General features: G+C 38.0%; 2 protein-coding genes across 2 annotated transcripts; both read right to left on the minus strand.

Moving 5' to 3' along the window:
- Positions 1 to 62: 62 nt before the first annotated feature.
- LOC110428443 (uncharacterized) lies at positions 63 to 1,922 on the minus strand. The gene is made up of 4 exons (XM_021444278.1): positions 1,815 to 1,922; positions 962 to 1,426; positions 428 to 669; positions 63 to 249 (listed from the first exon to the last, which is right to left on the minus strand). Exons 1-4 carry the CDS (start codon positions 1,920 to 1,922, stop codon positions 63 to 65), a joined length of 1,002 nt encoding a protein of 333 aa, XP_021299953.1.
- Positions 1,923 to 14,685: 12,763 nt separating this feature from the next.
- Positions 14,686 to 15,719, minus strand: ERF9 (erf domain protein 9). Its single transcript, XM_021439723.2, has one exon. The coding sequence runs from the start codon at positions 15,669 to 15,671 to the stop codon at positions 14,991 to 14,993; it is 681 nt and encodes a 226-aa protein (XP_021295398.1). The 5' UTR covers positions 15,672 to 15,719; the 3' UTR covers positions 14,686 to 14,990.
- Positions 15,720 to 16,024: the final 305 nt, after the last annotated feature.

Consider the following 16,024-nt stretch of genomic DNA (forward strand, 5'->3'; position numbering starts at 1 on the left):
AAAGAAAAACGTCCACTGTACACATCACCAACCCAAAAGAACAAAAGCAACCCCAAAGAAAGTCACAACATTCTTCCCAATATCTCACTTTGAAGATGGATGGCAGCTTTGGCAAGTGAATCGGCTTCTTGGTTAGCCTCTCTCGGTGAATGTCTGATTTCCCATTCTGTACATAACTCCTTAAACCTTTCAATCTGATTCATCCAAAATCTCAGTCTCCAAGACGCACTTGCAGGATCTTTAATCCATCTAACAATATTGCACGTGTCACTTTCAATCAACAAGGAATGGTTATCTTTCTATCTCGATGCTGAGAAGATCAAGAAAGCCTCCTTCACAGCAAGAACTTCCGCAGTAGTAGATGTTGGCAATACAATCGGTTTGGAGAAGGTAATTAACGCCTCTCCCTTCTTATTCTCAAAAATACCCCCCAATTTCAGCAGGTCCCGGACATCCTTGAGCCGCTCCGTCCACATTAAACTTCAGTTGCCCTAGCTTTGGTTTTTCCCATGTAGCACTTTTTCTCTCTTTTGTTTTCTTTCTACCACCACATCCAACTTCAGGAAACATGAAAGTAGTCAAAACAGAAGGATACTCATTAGGCCATTTAGCATTAGCCCAAGAGGCCACTCTTATCTTTGAGATCTCCCAACATTGTGTCATCCAAATCTATTCTTACCATTGAAACAACATCATTCCGGCATTTCCAAATTGTCCAAACAACCGCAAATAGCTCATTCGCCATATCCTCTCATATGCCTTCCCGGATAACAGTTATTCCAAGAATCAAAAAACAATTTAACATTACGGGAACACTCCACTGATAACCAAATAATTCACACCACCTAACCCACACCTTCCATGTTTCAGAGCAGAAAATAAACAAGTGATTGACAGATTCACTTTCTTTATTACACAAAGCACAAGTACTTTGATTATCCTGAATCAGTCCCCTACTTACCAGTTCTTCCTTCACTCCAACTTTTCCATGAAGCAATTGCCACACAAACGCCTCAATTCTATGTGGTGCAAGGCTGGCCCAAATATTCTTCCATATCTTGTCTCTCATGTCAGTGGGCTCCATCAATTTTTTGCAAAAAGATTTTGTAGTGTACAGACCATTGGCCTCACCTTTCCACACCATATCATCTTTTAGTGTTTTGCTAATCTGGACATCAATGAGAAGGGTTTCGAGCCGATCCCATTGAGTTACTTCCCAGTCAAAGAGATTTCTTCTCAAAGAAATATCCCATCTCCACACATTCTCCTCCCACCTGTCATACTCTGCAATCCTTCCATTTTTATTGTTTGCCAGTGCGAATATCCTTGGGAACATTTGTGCCAAAGTTCCAGTTCCAATCCATTCATCGGTCCAAAAATAGATATTTTCACCATTTCCAACAACTAAACCAATATTAGAATTCACCTGCAAAAAATACTTGTTAGTCAGGGAAAGGGGGCAAATGATATTCTTCCATATCGTAGAAAAATTCTTGCTCAGTTTTGTGTTTGGCATGAGACAGATAGGATCACTCTTGGTCTTATTGACAATAACTTCTCTCCACATGCTCTCTCTCTCTCTTCCGTAACGCCAAATCCATTTGTTTAACAGGGCTCTATTCTTGGTTTCCAAATCAGTAATTCCTATCCCTCCCCACTCCCGATAATTGCACACCTTCTCCCAATTGACATAATGAACTTTTCTTTTTTCATCAAAGTCTCCCCAAAGAAAGCTTTCGCTGAAGTCTTTCCAATTTATTCCTAATCCCTACTGGGATTTTAAACAACGACATATAGAAAATTGGCAGACTGACCAACACTGATTTGAGCAACGAGATTCTACCCCCAAATGACAACAATTTCGATTTCCATCCTGTCAGTTTCCCTTCCACTTTCTCAATCACTGGATTCCAAAAAGCCATGGAGTTATGATTAACCCCCAATGGGAGTCCCAAGTATGTAGTTGGATCTTTCCTACTTGGCACTTAATCAAATCAGCCCAGTTTTGAGCTAACACATTTTCAATTCCAATCCCAATGAGTTGGCTTTTTTTGAAGTTGATACTTAGTCCTGACACACTTTGAAAGCATCTGAGAATCCTCTTCATCACTAGGATGTCATCCACTCTGGGTTTGCAGAATAACACTGTGTCATCTGCAAACTGCAAATGAGATATCTTAAATTCTTGTGTTCCAATTCGATCCCTTCCCATACTCCTATTTGTTCAGCTCTCTTAATCATACTGCTCAGCACTTCCACAGTGATATTAAACAAGAATGGGGACAGAGGGCAGCTTTGCCTAAGCCCTTTTTTCATTTCAAATTGTCTGGTTGGTGTACCATTAACAAGCACCGAAACCCTTGCCGTACTAATACACTCCTTAATCCATGATATCCATCTCTCCCCAAAACCCATTTTAATCATACTGAACTCAAGAAAATTCCAACTAATACAATCATAGGCTTTTTCAAAGTCGATCTTGAACAGAACACCTCCACTCCCTCTCTTTCGAAGCTCATCCACAACTTCATTAGCAATAAGCGTGCAGTCCATCAATTGCCTCCCTTTTATGAAAGCAAACTGGTTTCTCCCAATAATTTCATCCATGACCCCTTTTAATCTGTTAGCAAGTGTCTTCGCCACAATTTTATACAAACTCCCCACCAAGCTTATAGGCCTATACTCATTAAGCCTTGTTGGGTTCTTTATTTTAGGAATCAAAGTGATGAACGAATTGTTAACACCATGACCCAACTTTCCATACCTATAAAAGTCCCCCATAAACCTCATGACATCCTTTTTTATCAAGCACCAGTTTTTCTTGAAGAAATTTAAATTGAACTTATCAGGTCCTGGTGCTTTGTCCCCATCACAGCTCTGAATAGTATCCCAAACTTCATCATCAGTAAACGATCTTTCCAGATATCTAACTGAATCTTCCTTCAGAGATCTAAAGTTGCACCCAATATCTTTCAACACTAAAACTTCCCTTGCTTTATAATGTTCTTCAAAGTGTTTGGCCACTGCTTCTTTAACCTCATCTGGATTTTCAATGACCCCTCCATCCACTGTGATTTTCTCAATAAATTTAGTCCTCATTCTTGATGATGCAATGGCATAAAAATACTTTGTATTACGATCCCCCTCTTTCACCCATTTACACCTAGACTTTTGAGCCCATTCCCTTTCCTCTATTCTGAAGAGGCGCCATAATTCAGCTTTTCTTTTTGCTAGTAGTAATTTTCTTTCTTCGTTTCCACAATTCTCTTGCCACTCTTTAAGTAATCCTTTAATTTCTTCTTCAACACAACAGATTTTCTTCTGTGTGCTTCCAATTTCCTTGGCATGCCACACTCTCACCACTGGTTTCATATTTCTAAGCTTCTCCCATAGGTTTCCCGTAAACAGCTCGCCTTCCCTATTACTACTCAAATACTCACTAACAACCTTTTGAAAACTTTTATGATCAAGCCAAAAATTAAACAATTTCAAAGGCCTAGGACCCCATTCAAAAGATCCTAACCTCAGCATAATTGGATTACGATCTGACAGTGAATTTGGTAGGCACCTCTGGACCAGCTCTTGCTCCCACTGCGGCCATTCGACCCCAACTAAAAATCGATCCAACCTACTAAAGACCATTCCATCTTTGTATCCACTCCAAGTAAATCGATCCCTAGTCAACTGTAAATCAACCAAAGCCAGACTATTGATAAACTCGCTGAAAGCTGCTTCAGCTCTCCCAATCCCACTTTTGCCTATCCTCTCTTGTATACTTCTGACTGTGTTGAAATCCCCCCCCAAACACCATGCAACTTCTCTGCTGCTCACGATTTCTCTCAGCTCATACCATAATTTCATTTTTTCTTGCTCATCATTCGGGCAATACACATTACCAAACCCACACAATTTATCATACTTCTTTACTTTACCGATGGTGATGATAAAGTATCTCCCTTTCATCTGCTCCATGACCTCAAAGAATTCCTCTTTCCAAATGCTGATAAGTCCACCAGATCTCCCCACAGACTCAACATAACAGCCCTTAATTCCTTCTCCTCTACCACCCCATAATCTTCCAAATATTGTTTCCTTTACTTTCTGTATCTTTGTCTCTTGTAAGAAAATCATATCCGGCCTTTGTTTACTCACAATTCTTCTAACAGCTCTTTTTTTTTCCCCACTCCCTAATCCTCTGGCATTCCAAGATATAATAATCATATCATGGTTATCCCACACTCGATCGTCAACAATTTGTCCCCTGTCACCCAGATCTCCTCTTGTCACCCTTCTCCTCCATCTCCGCAAAAGCTTTAATAACCTCTTCCCTCTTTTTCAAAAAATCCAACCCTAATCTTTTGCTAATCTCCCATGTCAATTTTGCCTCTTTCAGAGAATTAGATCTCTTGCGTGCTTCTTCTCCTTTTAGCCCTGAAACTTCTTTCATATTGTCTCCACAGCAATTCTCTTCCCCTATAAATTCTTTAAATCCTTTCTTTACTCTTCTCTTTCTCATATTGCTGGACCCAGATTCGTATCCCCTCTCACTGTTTACACAGAAATTCGACTCTCCATTCCGATTCCTTCCTATTTTGCCATTATTCATAGTGTCTTTCTTTTTTTCACTTGAATCTGACCACTCTTCTTCTTCCCGATGTAATCTATAACCCCCTTTTCTTCCACTGAAAAACCCATTCGTAGCTTTCACCTGCTTTATCAACCCTTTTTGCTTTTTACTTATCACTCTCTTTCCCCCTTTTTTTTGTCTACTAGTACCACCCCTACCATTAACGATGAAATTTTCCATTTTCCTGTCATCCTCTGAGTCATCATCATCACTCTTTCCTTTAAACCATCTTTCTGGAAGTTTCCGGCATGCCACCTTATACTTTTTCTGAAACCATCTTTCAGGCAATCTTCTCTTTCCTTTTTTAATCTCTTTGCCTTTTTGACACTTTCCTTCAACCTCTCTCTGTCCCACTTCCTCCTCCTTCTTTGACCCTTTTCTTATTGACTTCTCGGACTCTTCTCTCATCTTTGCTTGTCCCATTTTTTCTTTTTCACTTAATCAATTTTGTCTTAATCTCCCCCTCTCAGTACTGCTCCATTCTTCCTCCCTTCTTAGATTAATGCGGCCCAAGCTTTGGTCCATTTGTTTTCTATCATTGCTATGCGTACCTTTCTGGCCCAGGTCCAATGCTTGAACTGGGCTGATCTCGAGACCGTTACACCAGTTACCTTCCTTTCCATTCCATCCCACATTTCTATTACAATTGTCCTTTTTCGGTTCCCCCGCTTCCTTGTTTTGTTTAAATTTAAATCTGCCTCATTTTCCCCTTCAGAAGGAAAAGACAGAAAAACCCCTATCTCTTTTCCTTGCTCTTGTTCAAACCACTATTCCTCATAACCCTGGCCACCGCAGTGTTCCTCCTCCTGACCTTCCTCTTCCATTGTGAACCGTTCATACTCCCACTGCCTCTCCTCCTCTCCATCTTCAGATGATTCACTACTTGTATCAGCTCTTCTTACCATCGCCTCACTTTTCTCCATGCCAACAATTGATGCTTTCACAAAATATTCTTTTCCATTGACCAAAATGGGGGTGAAATCCAGAATCTTTTTCAGCGATTGAACTTCCACCTGCACTATTGCATAGTCAAGTCTCCATTTTTCCTCCGTATCTCGATCCACCTTTATAAATTTACCCCATGAATTTACAATGGCTCAAAAGCAATCTTCATGCCAAATATGCAGAGGAACCTCTTCAATTTTGACCCAAACTTTATAGACTCTCTCATCGACACCCACACAATATGGAGAAAGGCTACTGAACCAAGGTTCAAACAGATCCCAGTAATGGTTTAAGAAAATCTCCATTTCCTCTTTCACATCAAAGGTCACTAGCACGTTTAATCCTCTTAAAGGTCTGACTTGAGCATAAATTCCTTGTCGGAATAAAGAACCCTGAACTGATCCACAATTAATAGGACTCCTCAGTTGCCCTTGCGCACTTCTCCCTAACCATTCCAACTCACCTTCAATAATAGTAACTTTGTGAATCTCTCTGTTCATCCCTGTCCGCTGTGGTACATTCTCCTTTGGTCTCTCTCTTCTCTCTGATTCCTTATCCTTATCAGTTGATTTCTCCTTTTTTTCCATAATGTCCTCAGTCAACACTTCCTTAAAAGTTCTGATCTTTTCTTCTTTGACCCTAATACTTCCCTTCTCATTACCTGACTCCATCTTCTCCTTCTGCCTATTCCCTGGTTTATCTGCTTCCATAACTCGAATCCTTCGACCATAAATCATCCTATTATGGCCCGATTGAATAGCCCTTACCAATTCCTTTGCCTCCCTGTATCTTACAAACGCATACTTAGTTTCCATCTCCTTCTTGGGTCTTGGTATAAAAACATCAACCACTACCCCATAATCATCAAAGCACTCTTTCAGTAATCTCCAGTCCACTTCGTTGCTTAGATTCCCCACAAACGCTGAGAACAATCTATTTCTCCACCTCCTTACTCCCTATGGATCCTCGTTACCTTTCCCATTCGAAAACCTTCTGTCTTGCCAAACCTGGTATTCACTTCCTCTCATTCTCTCTCTTTAGGTAGTAGCTACTAGAGTTTAGGGTAATCCCAGACCTCTACACCTCATTTTACTCTCACAAACAGAAGGAAAGATTTTAAAAAAACCCAATTTTCCGAGTTTCTCTTTTAAGGTAAGCTAGCCAAAGGACCCAAGATACGTGTTACGAATTAAGAGCTTATTAGCTCTTTTAAATGAGGCCAGTGCTCCGCACTCTGTGCCCACTTACTCATTTTGATGATTACAAACTTTATTAGCTTGCCGTCTTTAATTTAATCAATGAACCTCTTAATCTTAATATACATAATATCATATACATATTGGTATGCAACTTTACACTTTATTTTTTTGAGGGATAAGAGGATGAGATGGTGATCAAGAAAGGTGGTATAACTCATAGATGAAAAGAATTTAATTTTCTTGAATCCCTTTTTTTTTTTTCTAAAGGGCAGAATTAGATTTATTTCATAAAAACAAAGAAATTCACACGCCTTCACAGATCAAGAACAGAAGAAGGACAAAAATATGTTTGCTGCAAAACACACCACATAAGCCCCATAACCATAAATACACATCCCGCCCCACACGGAGGTTAGGGTGGCCTCCAACATCCTTGGCCATTGGTGCAATACATAGCTCAAAATAAAAGCATCCACCCCTATAGAGAATCCTCACTCACATTTGTATTCACAAAAGAAGAGCCCCATACAATATATACCCCCCAATCTGCACACAAAAATCAGAGTCTAAACAATCCTGTCAAAAATCCACAATATCACAAACATCACAACCATACCAGCACCGAAGCTCATTACTTGGCATCACAAACTCTTTTCATTCCCCTGCACAAAACGTACGAGACAAAGATATAAATTCCTTCTCAAACCCCAAAACCAAAAGCACTGTCATGACATAACAGCCTTTAATCATCATCACCAGCTTCAATTATACCCCATATAAATTCCTCCATTCTCTACATCCCAACTTTTGCCAATTTGTCCGCAACATCGTTTGTTGATCTTGGAATTTTCCTAAAGACACACTCCATCATCTGAGACTTGAAAAAAATCCATCTGCATCATAATAGCTCTGTATTTCCAAAGAGCTGCAGCTGGCTCTATTACCCACTTTATAGCATTTTCAGAGTCAGCTTTCAACAATCACTTTGTGCTCCTTGCCCCATCTCGATGCTACAAATATCTGAAGAGCCTTTCTAATTTTCAATATCTCTGCAATGTTAGCATCCACAACTCCCACAAATATAGAAAATTGAATTAAAATATCACTTTCATCATTCCAGAGAACTCCTCCAATGCCAACCTCTTCTGGATTACCACTTGAAGCCCCATCCATGGTAAACTTAATTGATCTCCTTTGTAGAGGCAGTCTTTGATTTATGCCCTTTTGTTTTCTTAGGAACCACTCCAAGATTTGACATTCTATCTAATTCCAAAATAGAAAAGTTAAACTTTGGCCACTTTGCATTAGCCCACCAAGCAACTTGGAGTTTGACAGTGTTGAAGACTTGCTCACAGTCCCACAATTTTCCTTTAAAAGGACCTCATTCCTGCAATCTAAATCAACCAAATTATTACCCAAAATGCCATTTCCCATATAACACCATTACTCAATCCTTATACAGCATCATTCCAGCTTATGAAACATGCCAAGGGTTCCTTATGATTGACCAACTTAAGTCCCCAATTATTACCCCACTAGTGCCATACCTATCTCTTTTTAAAATTAATTTTAGGCCTCGAAACAGCCTGAGAACATCTCAACAATCTTTTACCAGTTGACAGGGAACTAAGCAAAGGCTTACATAAAATTACTATACATCGGCATGTTGAAGATGTGTAATTGATAAGTCTCATTTTTCGGTATCCACTTCCTCAATGATACCTCACTTTCAGCCTTATGCATAAGTAAATTGAAAGCTTCCGCCATTAGGTTGAAGAGAAAAGGCAACAGTGGACAGCTTTGTTAATGACCTTATGAAGGATAAAGCAGCCTATCAACTTCAAAAAGCTCAAGATTCAAAACCAAGTTTATCAAATTAGGTAATCCATTGAATTTGTTTAAGACTTAAATTAATTGTAGTTTATCAGCTAATGATCATCACTATCTCTAATTTAAAAACATAGATTAGTTTTATCACTTTATTTTATATTTTATATAAATATATGTAGATACCACATCAATAGACAAGTGAGTTTTTTGCAAGTTTTTCTTTTGTCGTTCCTTGCTATTGTCATTCCTTGTTTTTCTATGGTATCAAAGCTTTGTTAAGTATTTTGTTTTGAAAAGCGAAGCTTTGTTAGGCATAATAGGCACACGATTGTAACCTTACTTCAATGACCACCTCCTCTGAATCAACCACCACCACCCCTTCCTCTACTATGCATTAGCCTTAAACAACAATATCAATCTTTACTAATGCTATAGCTCAACTACCTTTGAAACTCAATAGTGTCAATTTTTTTTCTTGGCAATTATAGTTTAATTGATTCATTGTTGATTACTATCTCACAAGATATCTAAATGGAACAATACCTTGCCTTGACCACATGATCACCATAAATAGTACATCCACACTAAATCCAGCGTATCACCATTTGTATCAACAAGATCAATTCATCCTTAATGCCATTGTAGCTTCATGTTCAGAGTCTATTGTTTCACTCATAACCACTGCCAAAACCTCTCAAGAGGTATGGCAAAAACTCTCAAAAACTTTTCTAGCAAAAAGAGGTTGAGGATTATGTTTCTTAAAAAAAACTTAGTGTCTTTTCTTAAGACAGCAAAACAATTGCCAAGTACCTGCAATATATGAAAGGAATTACAAATGAACAAGCACTAGCATAAGCACTAGTGACAAATGGTGACCTTGTGATATTCATTTTAAAAGGCTTGGGGGTAAACTACAAGGAGATCTCAACTACCATTAGAGCATGAGAATTTACCATTTCATTTAAAGAGCTTCATGATAAGCTTATTGATTTTGAAAAGGTAATCAAGTAGGATGAAGTTCTTTCCATCCATGCAACAATCATTAATCATGTCAAATGAACCATATTTTCAGTTCAATTAAGAAGAGGTAACTTGAGACATAATCTCTTAAATAAAGGTAACTTTACTTATCAGAGAAAGAAATCTTTTTCACATGAGAATAACATTGCCAAACCAGTATGCTAGATTCGTGACAAAATAGGTGATATAGCAAAAACATGAAGAATGTTGGGGAAAGCCTTCAAAGAATCAATTGCAAATATCACAACCTCATCTAAATCAACTACTGATCAAGGTTGGATTGCAAATTCAGGAGCTTTCCACCATGTCACCTCCAATTTGAACAATCTTTCCTTATATACTAAATTTGAAAGACCTAATGAAATTATCATGGGGGATCGAACATAAAAATCACTTCATTTAACCAATATTCTACACATTCCACATATAAATAATAACTTGATGTTTGTCTCCAAAGAATACAAGACTAACAATGTTTCCATGGAATTCTTTCATTAGCATTTTTTGATAAAAGACTTAAACACATGGGTACCACTTTTGAAAAGTCTGAATAAGGATGACATCTACCATTTTCTTAAGTGCATGCCATCTTCTCCATAATTGGCCATTATTTTCCTTAATACAACAAGTTTAGCTGATACAAGTTCCTCTATTATTCATTCCAATAATAAATCACTTCATTTAACCAATGTTCTACATGTTCCACATGTAAACAATAACTTGATGTCTGTCTCCAAAGTAAACAAGACTAACAATAATTCCATTGAATTTTTTCCTTGGCATTTTTTTATAAAGGACTTAAGCACAAAGGCACCACTTTTAAAAGGTCTAAATAAGGATGACATCAGCCATTTTCCCAAGTGCATGCCATTTTCTCCATAATCTACCATTATTTTCCTTAATACAACAAGTCTAGCTAATAATTGGCATAACCAAGTTGGTCATCCGTCTCTTAAAATATTGAATTTTATGTTAAAATCCTTTGAATTATCTTTATCTTCCTCCCAAAAATTGTCAATATGTGATTCATGTCAATGCAATAAAAGCCCTAAACTTCTTTTTCTTAAATCAAGTCTTAATTCAAAACCTCTTGATTGATTTACACTGATGTTTGGGGGCTTGCACACATTAAGTTCATTGAAGGATTCTTATATTATGTCATATTCATTGATAATTTCAAAAAATACATTTGGTTATTTCCACTAAAGCATAAATTTGATGTCTTTACACTATTTCCAACCTTTAAGCAATTAATTGAAAAGCAATTCGACATTAATATTGTGACCATATATTCAGATAATGAAGGTGAAGATAAGAAGTTGTCTCACTTACTATGCCAACATGGTATTTTGCACTTAACCACACCTCATCACAGTTAGTATGAGACCTACAAGCCAATCTATGATTAGATGGGAATTGTATTTTGAGATATTCATATATGACATTTTGTTATTAAACAGAATTAACCATTATTGTCTATTTTAAACAATTATAATTATTTTTTGACAAAAATTAAAAATTATTTTAATGGCTTGCACATGCCACGTGTCACAAATCCCACATTACTAAGAAATAGGGTACTTCTTGAGTATATAAATATGGATCTTCCACCACCTATCAAGCATGTCTTTTGGATTAGGAACGTAGGATTATGATTTATAAACTTATTTAAACTCTATTTTCAGAGTCTAAAGCCGCACAATTTTAAGCTTAAGTTCCGATCCATGATAAATGGTATCAGAATAAACTCAAATCTCCATTGATATGAACTCCCATGAGAGATATAAGGGTCGAGATAGACTAGGATTAGCGTAAGAGCCCATCTTTTCTACGAGTAAAGAGTTAGTGCGACGATAGCGTTACACAATTGGGTGAGATAGAATGTTATAGATCCCACATTTTTTTATATATAAACATGGACTTATTAGGCTTGTTTTTTAGGATGAGTTTAAGTTTCAACCGGTAACACCACGTGTCCACGTGCCAAGTACATTATAATTAATTAAATATTAAATTTAATTAATTTCAAAATCAAATAGGCCAAAAAAAACTCATCTATGGTCCATTTGCCTACTAAATTCTAATTATAATGAACTTATACTCCTATTTATTTAAATCTCTTTTTCTTTTTATTTTTTCAATGTGAGATTTCGTCCCACGTTCATTATTTTTGAAAATATCTAATATGAATATCCAATAACAAATAGAAAAAAGGATATACCAAAATTAAATGTTTCGGTAATAGTTCATATAACAATGTTATAGTAAATCTAAAGGGGTGCAACGTATTTAAATGGAAACATGAAACATCTATTTCTTTTTTTTTAGCAAAAAGAAAAAAACAATAAAATAATATTATTTGATTGTTCGGAAGAATGATTACATTATTATCTAAAATAAATTCATAAGTGATCCCTCACAAATAATATAGTTAAGAGATATTAATGAAAGCATTTTACTGTAATTCTTTTTATTACAATCTTATAATTATTCAATCATAACAAAAACTAAAATTATGTACGATCCATCACTTATATGTGTAAATTTTTTATAATATTTTGATAAACCTTACATAATTTCTAATTGTGATTGATTAATTATAATATAAAAATCACAAAAAATATATTTTCGATGTTAATTTAGATGGTCATTTGATTTTTTGGTTGGGTGCATCCTAATTGTAATGTGTAGTAGGTTTAACCAAAATGAAATTTAAAATTGCAAGATGAGTAAAGGCAGATGAGGGAAGCTAGTAGGGGCACCCTCGCCAGGCTTAAAAAATTTATAATTTTTATGTCTTGTGTTTTAAAATTTAAAAATTTTATTCTTATTTTTTAAGATTTTTTTGTAATTTTACTCTTTCAAATATTAAACTTCTTATTTTCGTGAGTCCATTTCGTGCCGCACCTACTAAACAAAGTCTCCACAATCTTTACGCCTAATCCAAGCCCTGCTTTGGTTGTTGTTCTGAAAAAGGTTATAATAGGTTTTGAATCGATTGATAAGGACAGCCCAATTACTTTCAAAACTAGGACAACTTATTCGGATAAATTCTTTAAAAAGTAGTCACCCTCTATGGCATTAAAGTTGTAATAAGATTGCTCAATTCGTGACTGTTGAAATAAAAAAAATGGTAAAAAATGGAAAAGAAATATATAAATATATATTTACCGAAATTAGTTCACGTCTTTTTCTTGTTTTGGGCCCAACGTAGCTCATTTTGAGGAGCACAAACAAAATATAAAAATGTAAATGACAATCCCTCCTCAGTCTGTTGTGCATGCTTTTTTATATGAAGTGTATAGGTGAATTAAAATCTTTAATCCGTGCAAGGCAAAACTTGGTGGTCCTTGCTTCTTGGTGAACGTAGACACATATTTTCTGCTATAGTGAGAACAACTTTATATTATTTCGGCTCTAAAGATTGATATCTTCAGTCAAATTCATAGATGGTAGTATTCACTTTATGAGTTTTGTATTATAGGGAAAATCTTCAATTAATATACACAAATTAGGTGCAACGAAAACCTCCTCAGTATCATAGCATCATTGCAATATCTCGCAATTCAAATTAAAAGTTGTTTTTAGTGTACTTATCAATGCTGGAAAGAGGTGATAGAAAAACGACATGAAAATGGACTTTGTAAACCCCGTTCCTTGGTTAGCTAGTGGAGCAGTACTAATACATTATTCTCTCGTTCCTGTTTTATTATTCTTTTTTTTTTTAACTGATAATGACACAGTGGACGTAGACAGCAGTAACAATTTCCCAAGTTGAAGGCGCCAACTGCCATGTCAAGGTGGTGGCAGGGCCCATGAATCCAAGAACCACAATTAGCATATTAGTTTTTGCCAAGAAGCTCCTTGCGCCACAAAGGGGACGGCACCCATGGGGCCACGAGTCGCATATCCAGTTATCAACGGGGCGTTGTGGTTAGCAAGCAGCAGCCGCCCACACACACCATTTCCCCTCTTTTCTTACTTTTGACGGTTGCATTGGCGTCCCTTAGACACGTGGCTCGTAATGATGCAAAAGGCTGGGCGGACGCTACTGCACAACCAACCAAAAAAAGCCAGCAGCGGCGGCGAAGCTTTATGAGGCTCTGGCTCTTTCGCATTTCGACACGTCGCAATTTCGCCGCGGTATCTGTGCGCCGTACTCAACCCCTTCACGTGCCGCCCATTGTCCTTTCCCCTTCTCCACCACTTTCCCCATTCCCACGCGCGTGCCCCACCCATGGGAACAAAAACAAAGAAATATTATTTGTAACGAATCCACCTCCGGCAATTTATGACTTTTTTTTGGGCTACATGAAAGCATTTAAACGAGCCCGTACGTTATCATACAACCACAAAGTAAAGAGAGCGAAATCCTCTCCACAGATTCCGCCGACGAAGAGCGGGACCCACGGGGAAGCGGCAGCGTTTTTCAAATCAAAAGGGGGCCTGCGCTTTGGTTTCCCGCGTGGGACCCTTTCCCCAATAGGCTCCGCTGCTTCTGCTACATTTCCTCGTCTCACTCTCTCTGCCGCTTCCAGCTGCTTCAAACAAGCTTTACTGCAAAAACTGATTTAACACGAAATTAACAATGATTGATTAGTTGGACGGCAAAAATAAAGTACACGTGCCGGCTACCGTAATCACGACATGCACCCCGTCAACACGGTATTCTTCTCTGGGTCCCGCTCCTAGTCTCGTGATTTCATAAATTAAATTAATTATTATTATTATTATTTTTTACTTTGGCCGTCGGTGAGGCTTCTTACTGGCTAAATAGTTGCTAATTTAACGCTTAAACAGGCGGCAGAGGTAAGGATTTTTCTCTCATTTTGTCATGGATTATGTATGGTGGGTAAAAGTACGCGAGACGAGAACAAAAATAAAATATACTAATAACGTGAACTGTTTCGATCAATCAGTACGACATGTTCAGAGTTGCCTGTCATCAGAAAAAGGATACGTTCACCGTGGATGAAGGTCGTCATTTAATCCTTATGATTGAGTTAATAAAGTAGTACTGCTAGTACTAAAGTACGTTGAAAGCAACATAAACCAAAGCAAAAGTATGAAATCAGCATTAGAGATTCGATATTTCATTGAGAAAATAAAAGATTAGTTTGAACGAGAGGCTATAACAAAAACAGCTAAGAAGTATTATAATTTTTGTTCCTCTCAGTTGGGGAAAAAAAACACAGGGCTCACTATCCTAAATTATTTACATCGAAGGATAAACCATAGCTGCAAAGGTTATCAGCTTTTTTTTTTTTTTGGTTTTCTTCTTTTTCTTCAAGGCTCCCTACCTCTCACGCTGAAAATTAAGGTGAAAAAGGGAAAATGAAAATATTTGCCGTAAAAAAAGGTAGAAACTATCAAGCATCCACTGGGGGAGGAAGATTAAGATCAAGGCCAGGGCCAGGCAACCTTGGCTTACAATCAACAACCGACGAAGAGTCTGATTCGCTTTGGACCACACCTCCAAATCCCATACTCAACTCAACTCCGACCGGTTCAAACCGAACTGGGTAAACCTGACCTACAACCTCAGCTCTCCCCAACGCATCAAAAAACAGAACCGGCCGCGCGTGAGCCACCCCACCCATCCTATCAGCACCACCCAGAGCCAGCTGCTGGTGGCACGCGAAAGGAAACCTCCCTACAATCCCAGTCGCACTGCTCCCTACACGCTTGAGCTCACGCTCCACTGTTGGGCTGGAGGATTCCTCGACGGTGCTACTTGGGCTAGGACTTTGCTGATTCTGGCGCTTGTTACCTATGTAGCTGTTCGTTTTATCTGGTACAGGAAAGTTGGTCTTAGCCTTAGGTCCTCGAAACTCACGCGCCGCCGCGTCATAGGCTCTGGCAGCTTCCTCAGCCGTATCAAAGGTACCGAGCCAAACGCGACTCTTCTTGCCCGGATCTCTGATTTCAGCTGCGTATCTACCCCACGGCCTCTTCCTTACTCCCCTATAATGCACCTCTTTGCTCTTAATAATTCCATTAACGTTTCCTTTCTTCAACATTTGGCTTGCATTTTTGTCCTTGGGAGCCATTATGTTTTCTTCTTTTTAGGTGCAAGTAATTTGCTTTAAGAAACAAATGCGGGTGGGTTAGTCTCTTATATAGAGTTAGGAGGATGCGCAGTCAACGAGGGGTTTGACTGAGGCGCCGCCCAAGTGAGGAGACAATATGATAGCGTTGTCCGGGAGTACGTGTCACGCGGGAATGTGGAGACAAGCGGCGAGGTGTTTATGTTGTGCCGGCTTTGGCCTTGACCTCTTTGCATGCCCTTCACGCTTTGTTTTATCGAGTGGTTCCACTCTCCACTAATTTCAACGATGAACAACGCCCATTTCTATCTCTTAAATGTTTGCAGAAGCAGTTTAAAAATAAGAATAAATCTACA

The sequence above is a fragment of the Theobroma umbraticum genome, unplaced genomic scaffold, assembly GCF_002168275.2.
Source record: "Theobroma umbraticum cultivar Fairchild unplaced genomic scaffold, ASM216827v3 scaffold_30.0, whole genome shotgun sequence".
Taxonomy (NCBI): domain Eukaryota; kingdom Viridiplantae; phylum Streptophyta; class Magnoliopsida; order Malvales; family Malvaceae; genus Theobroma; species Theobroma umbraticum.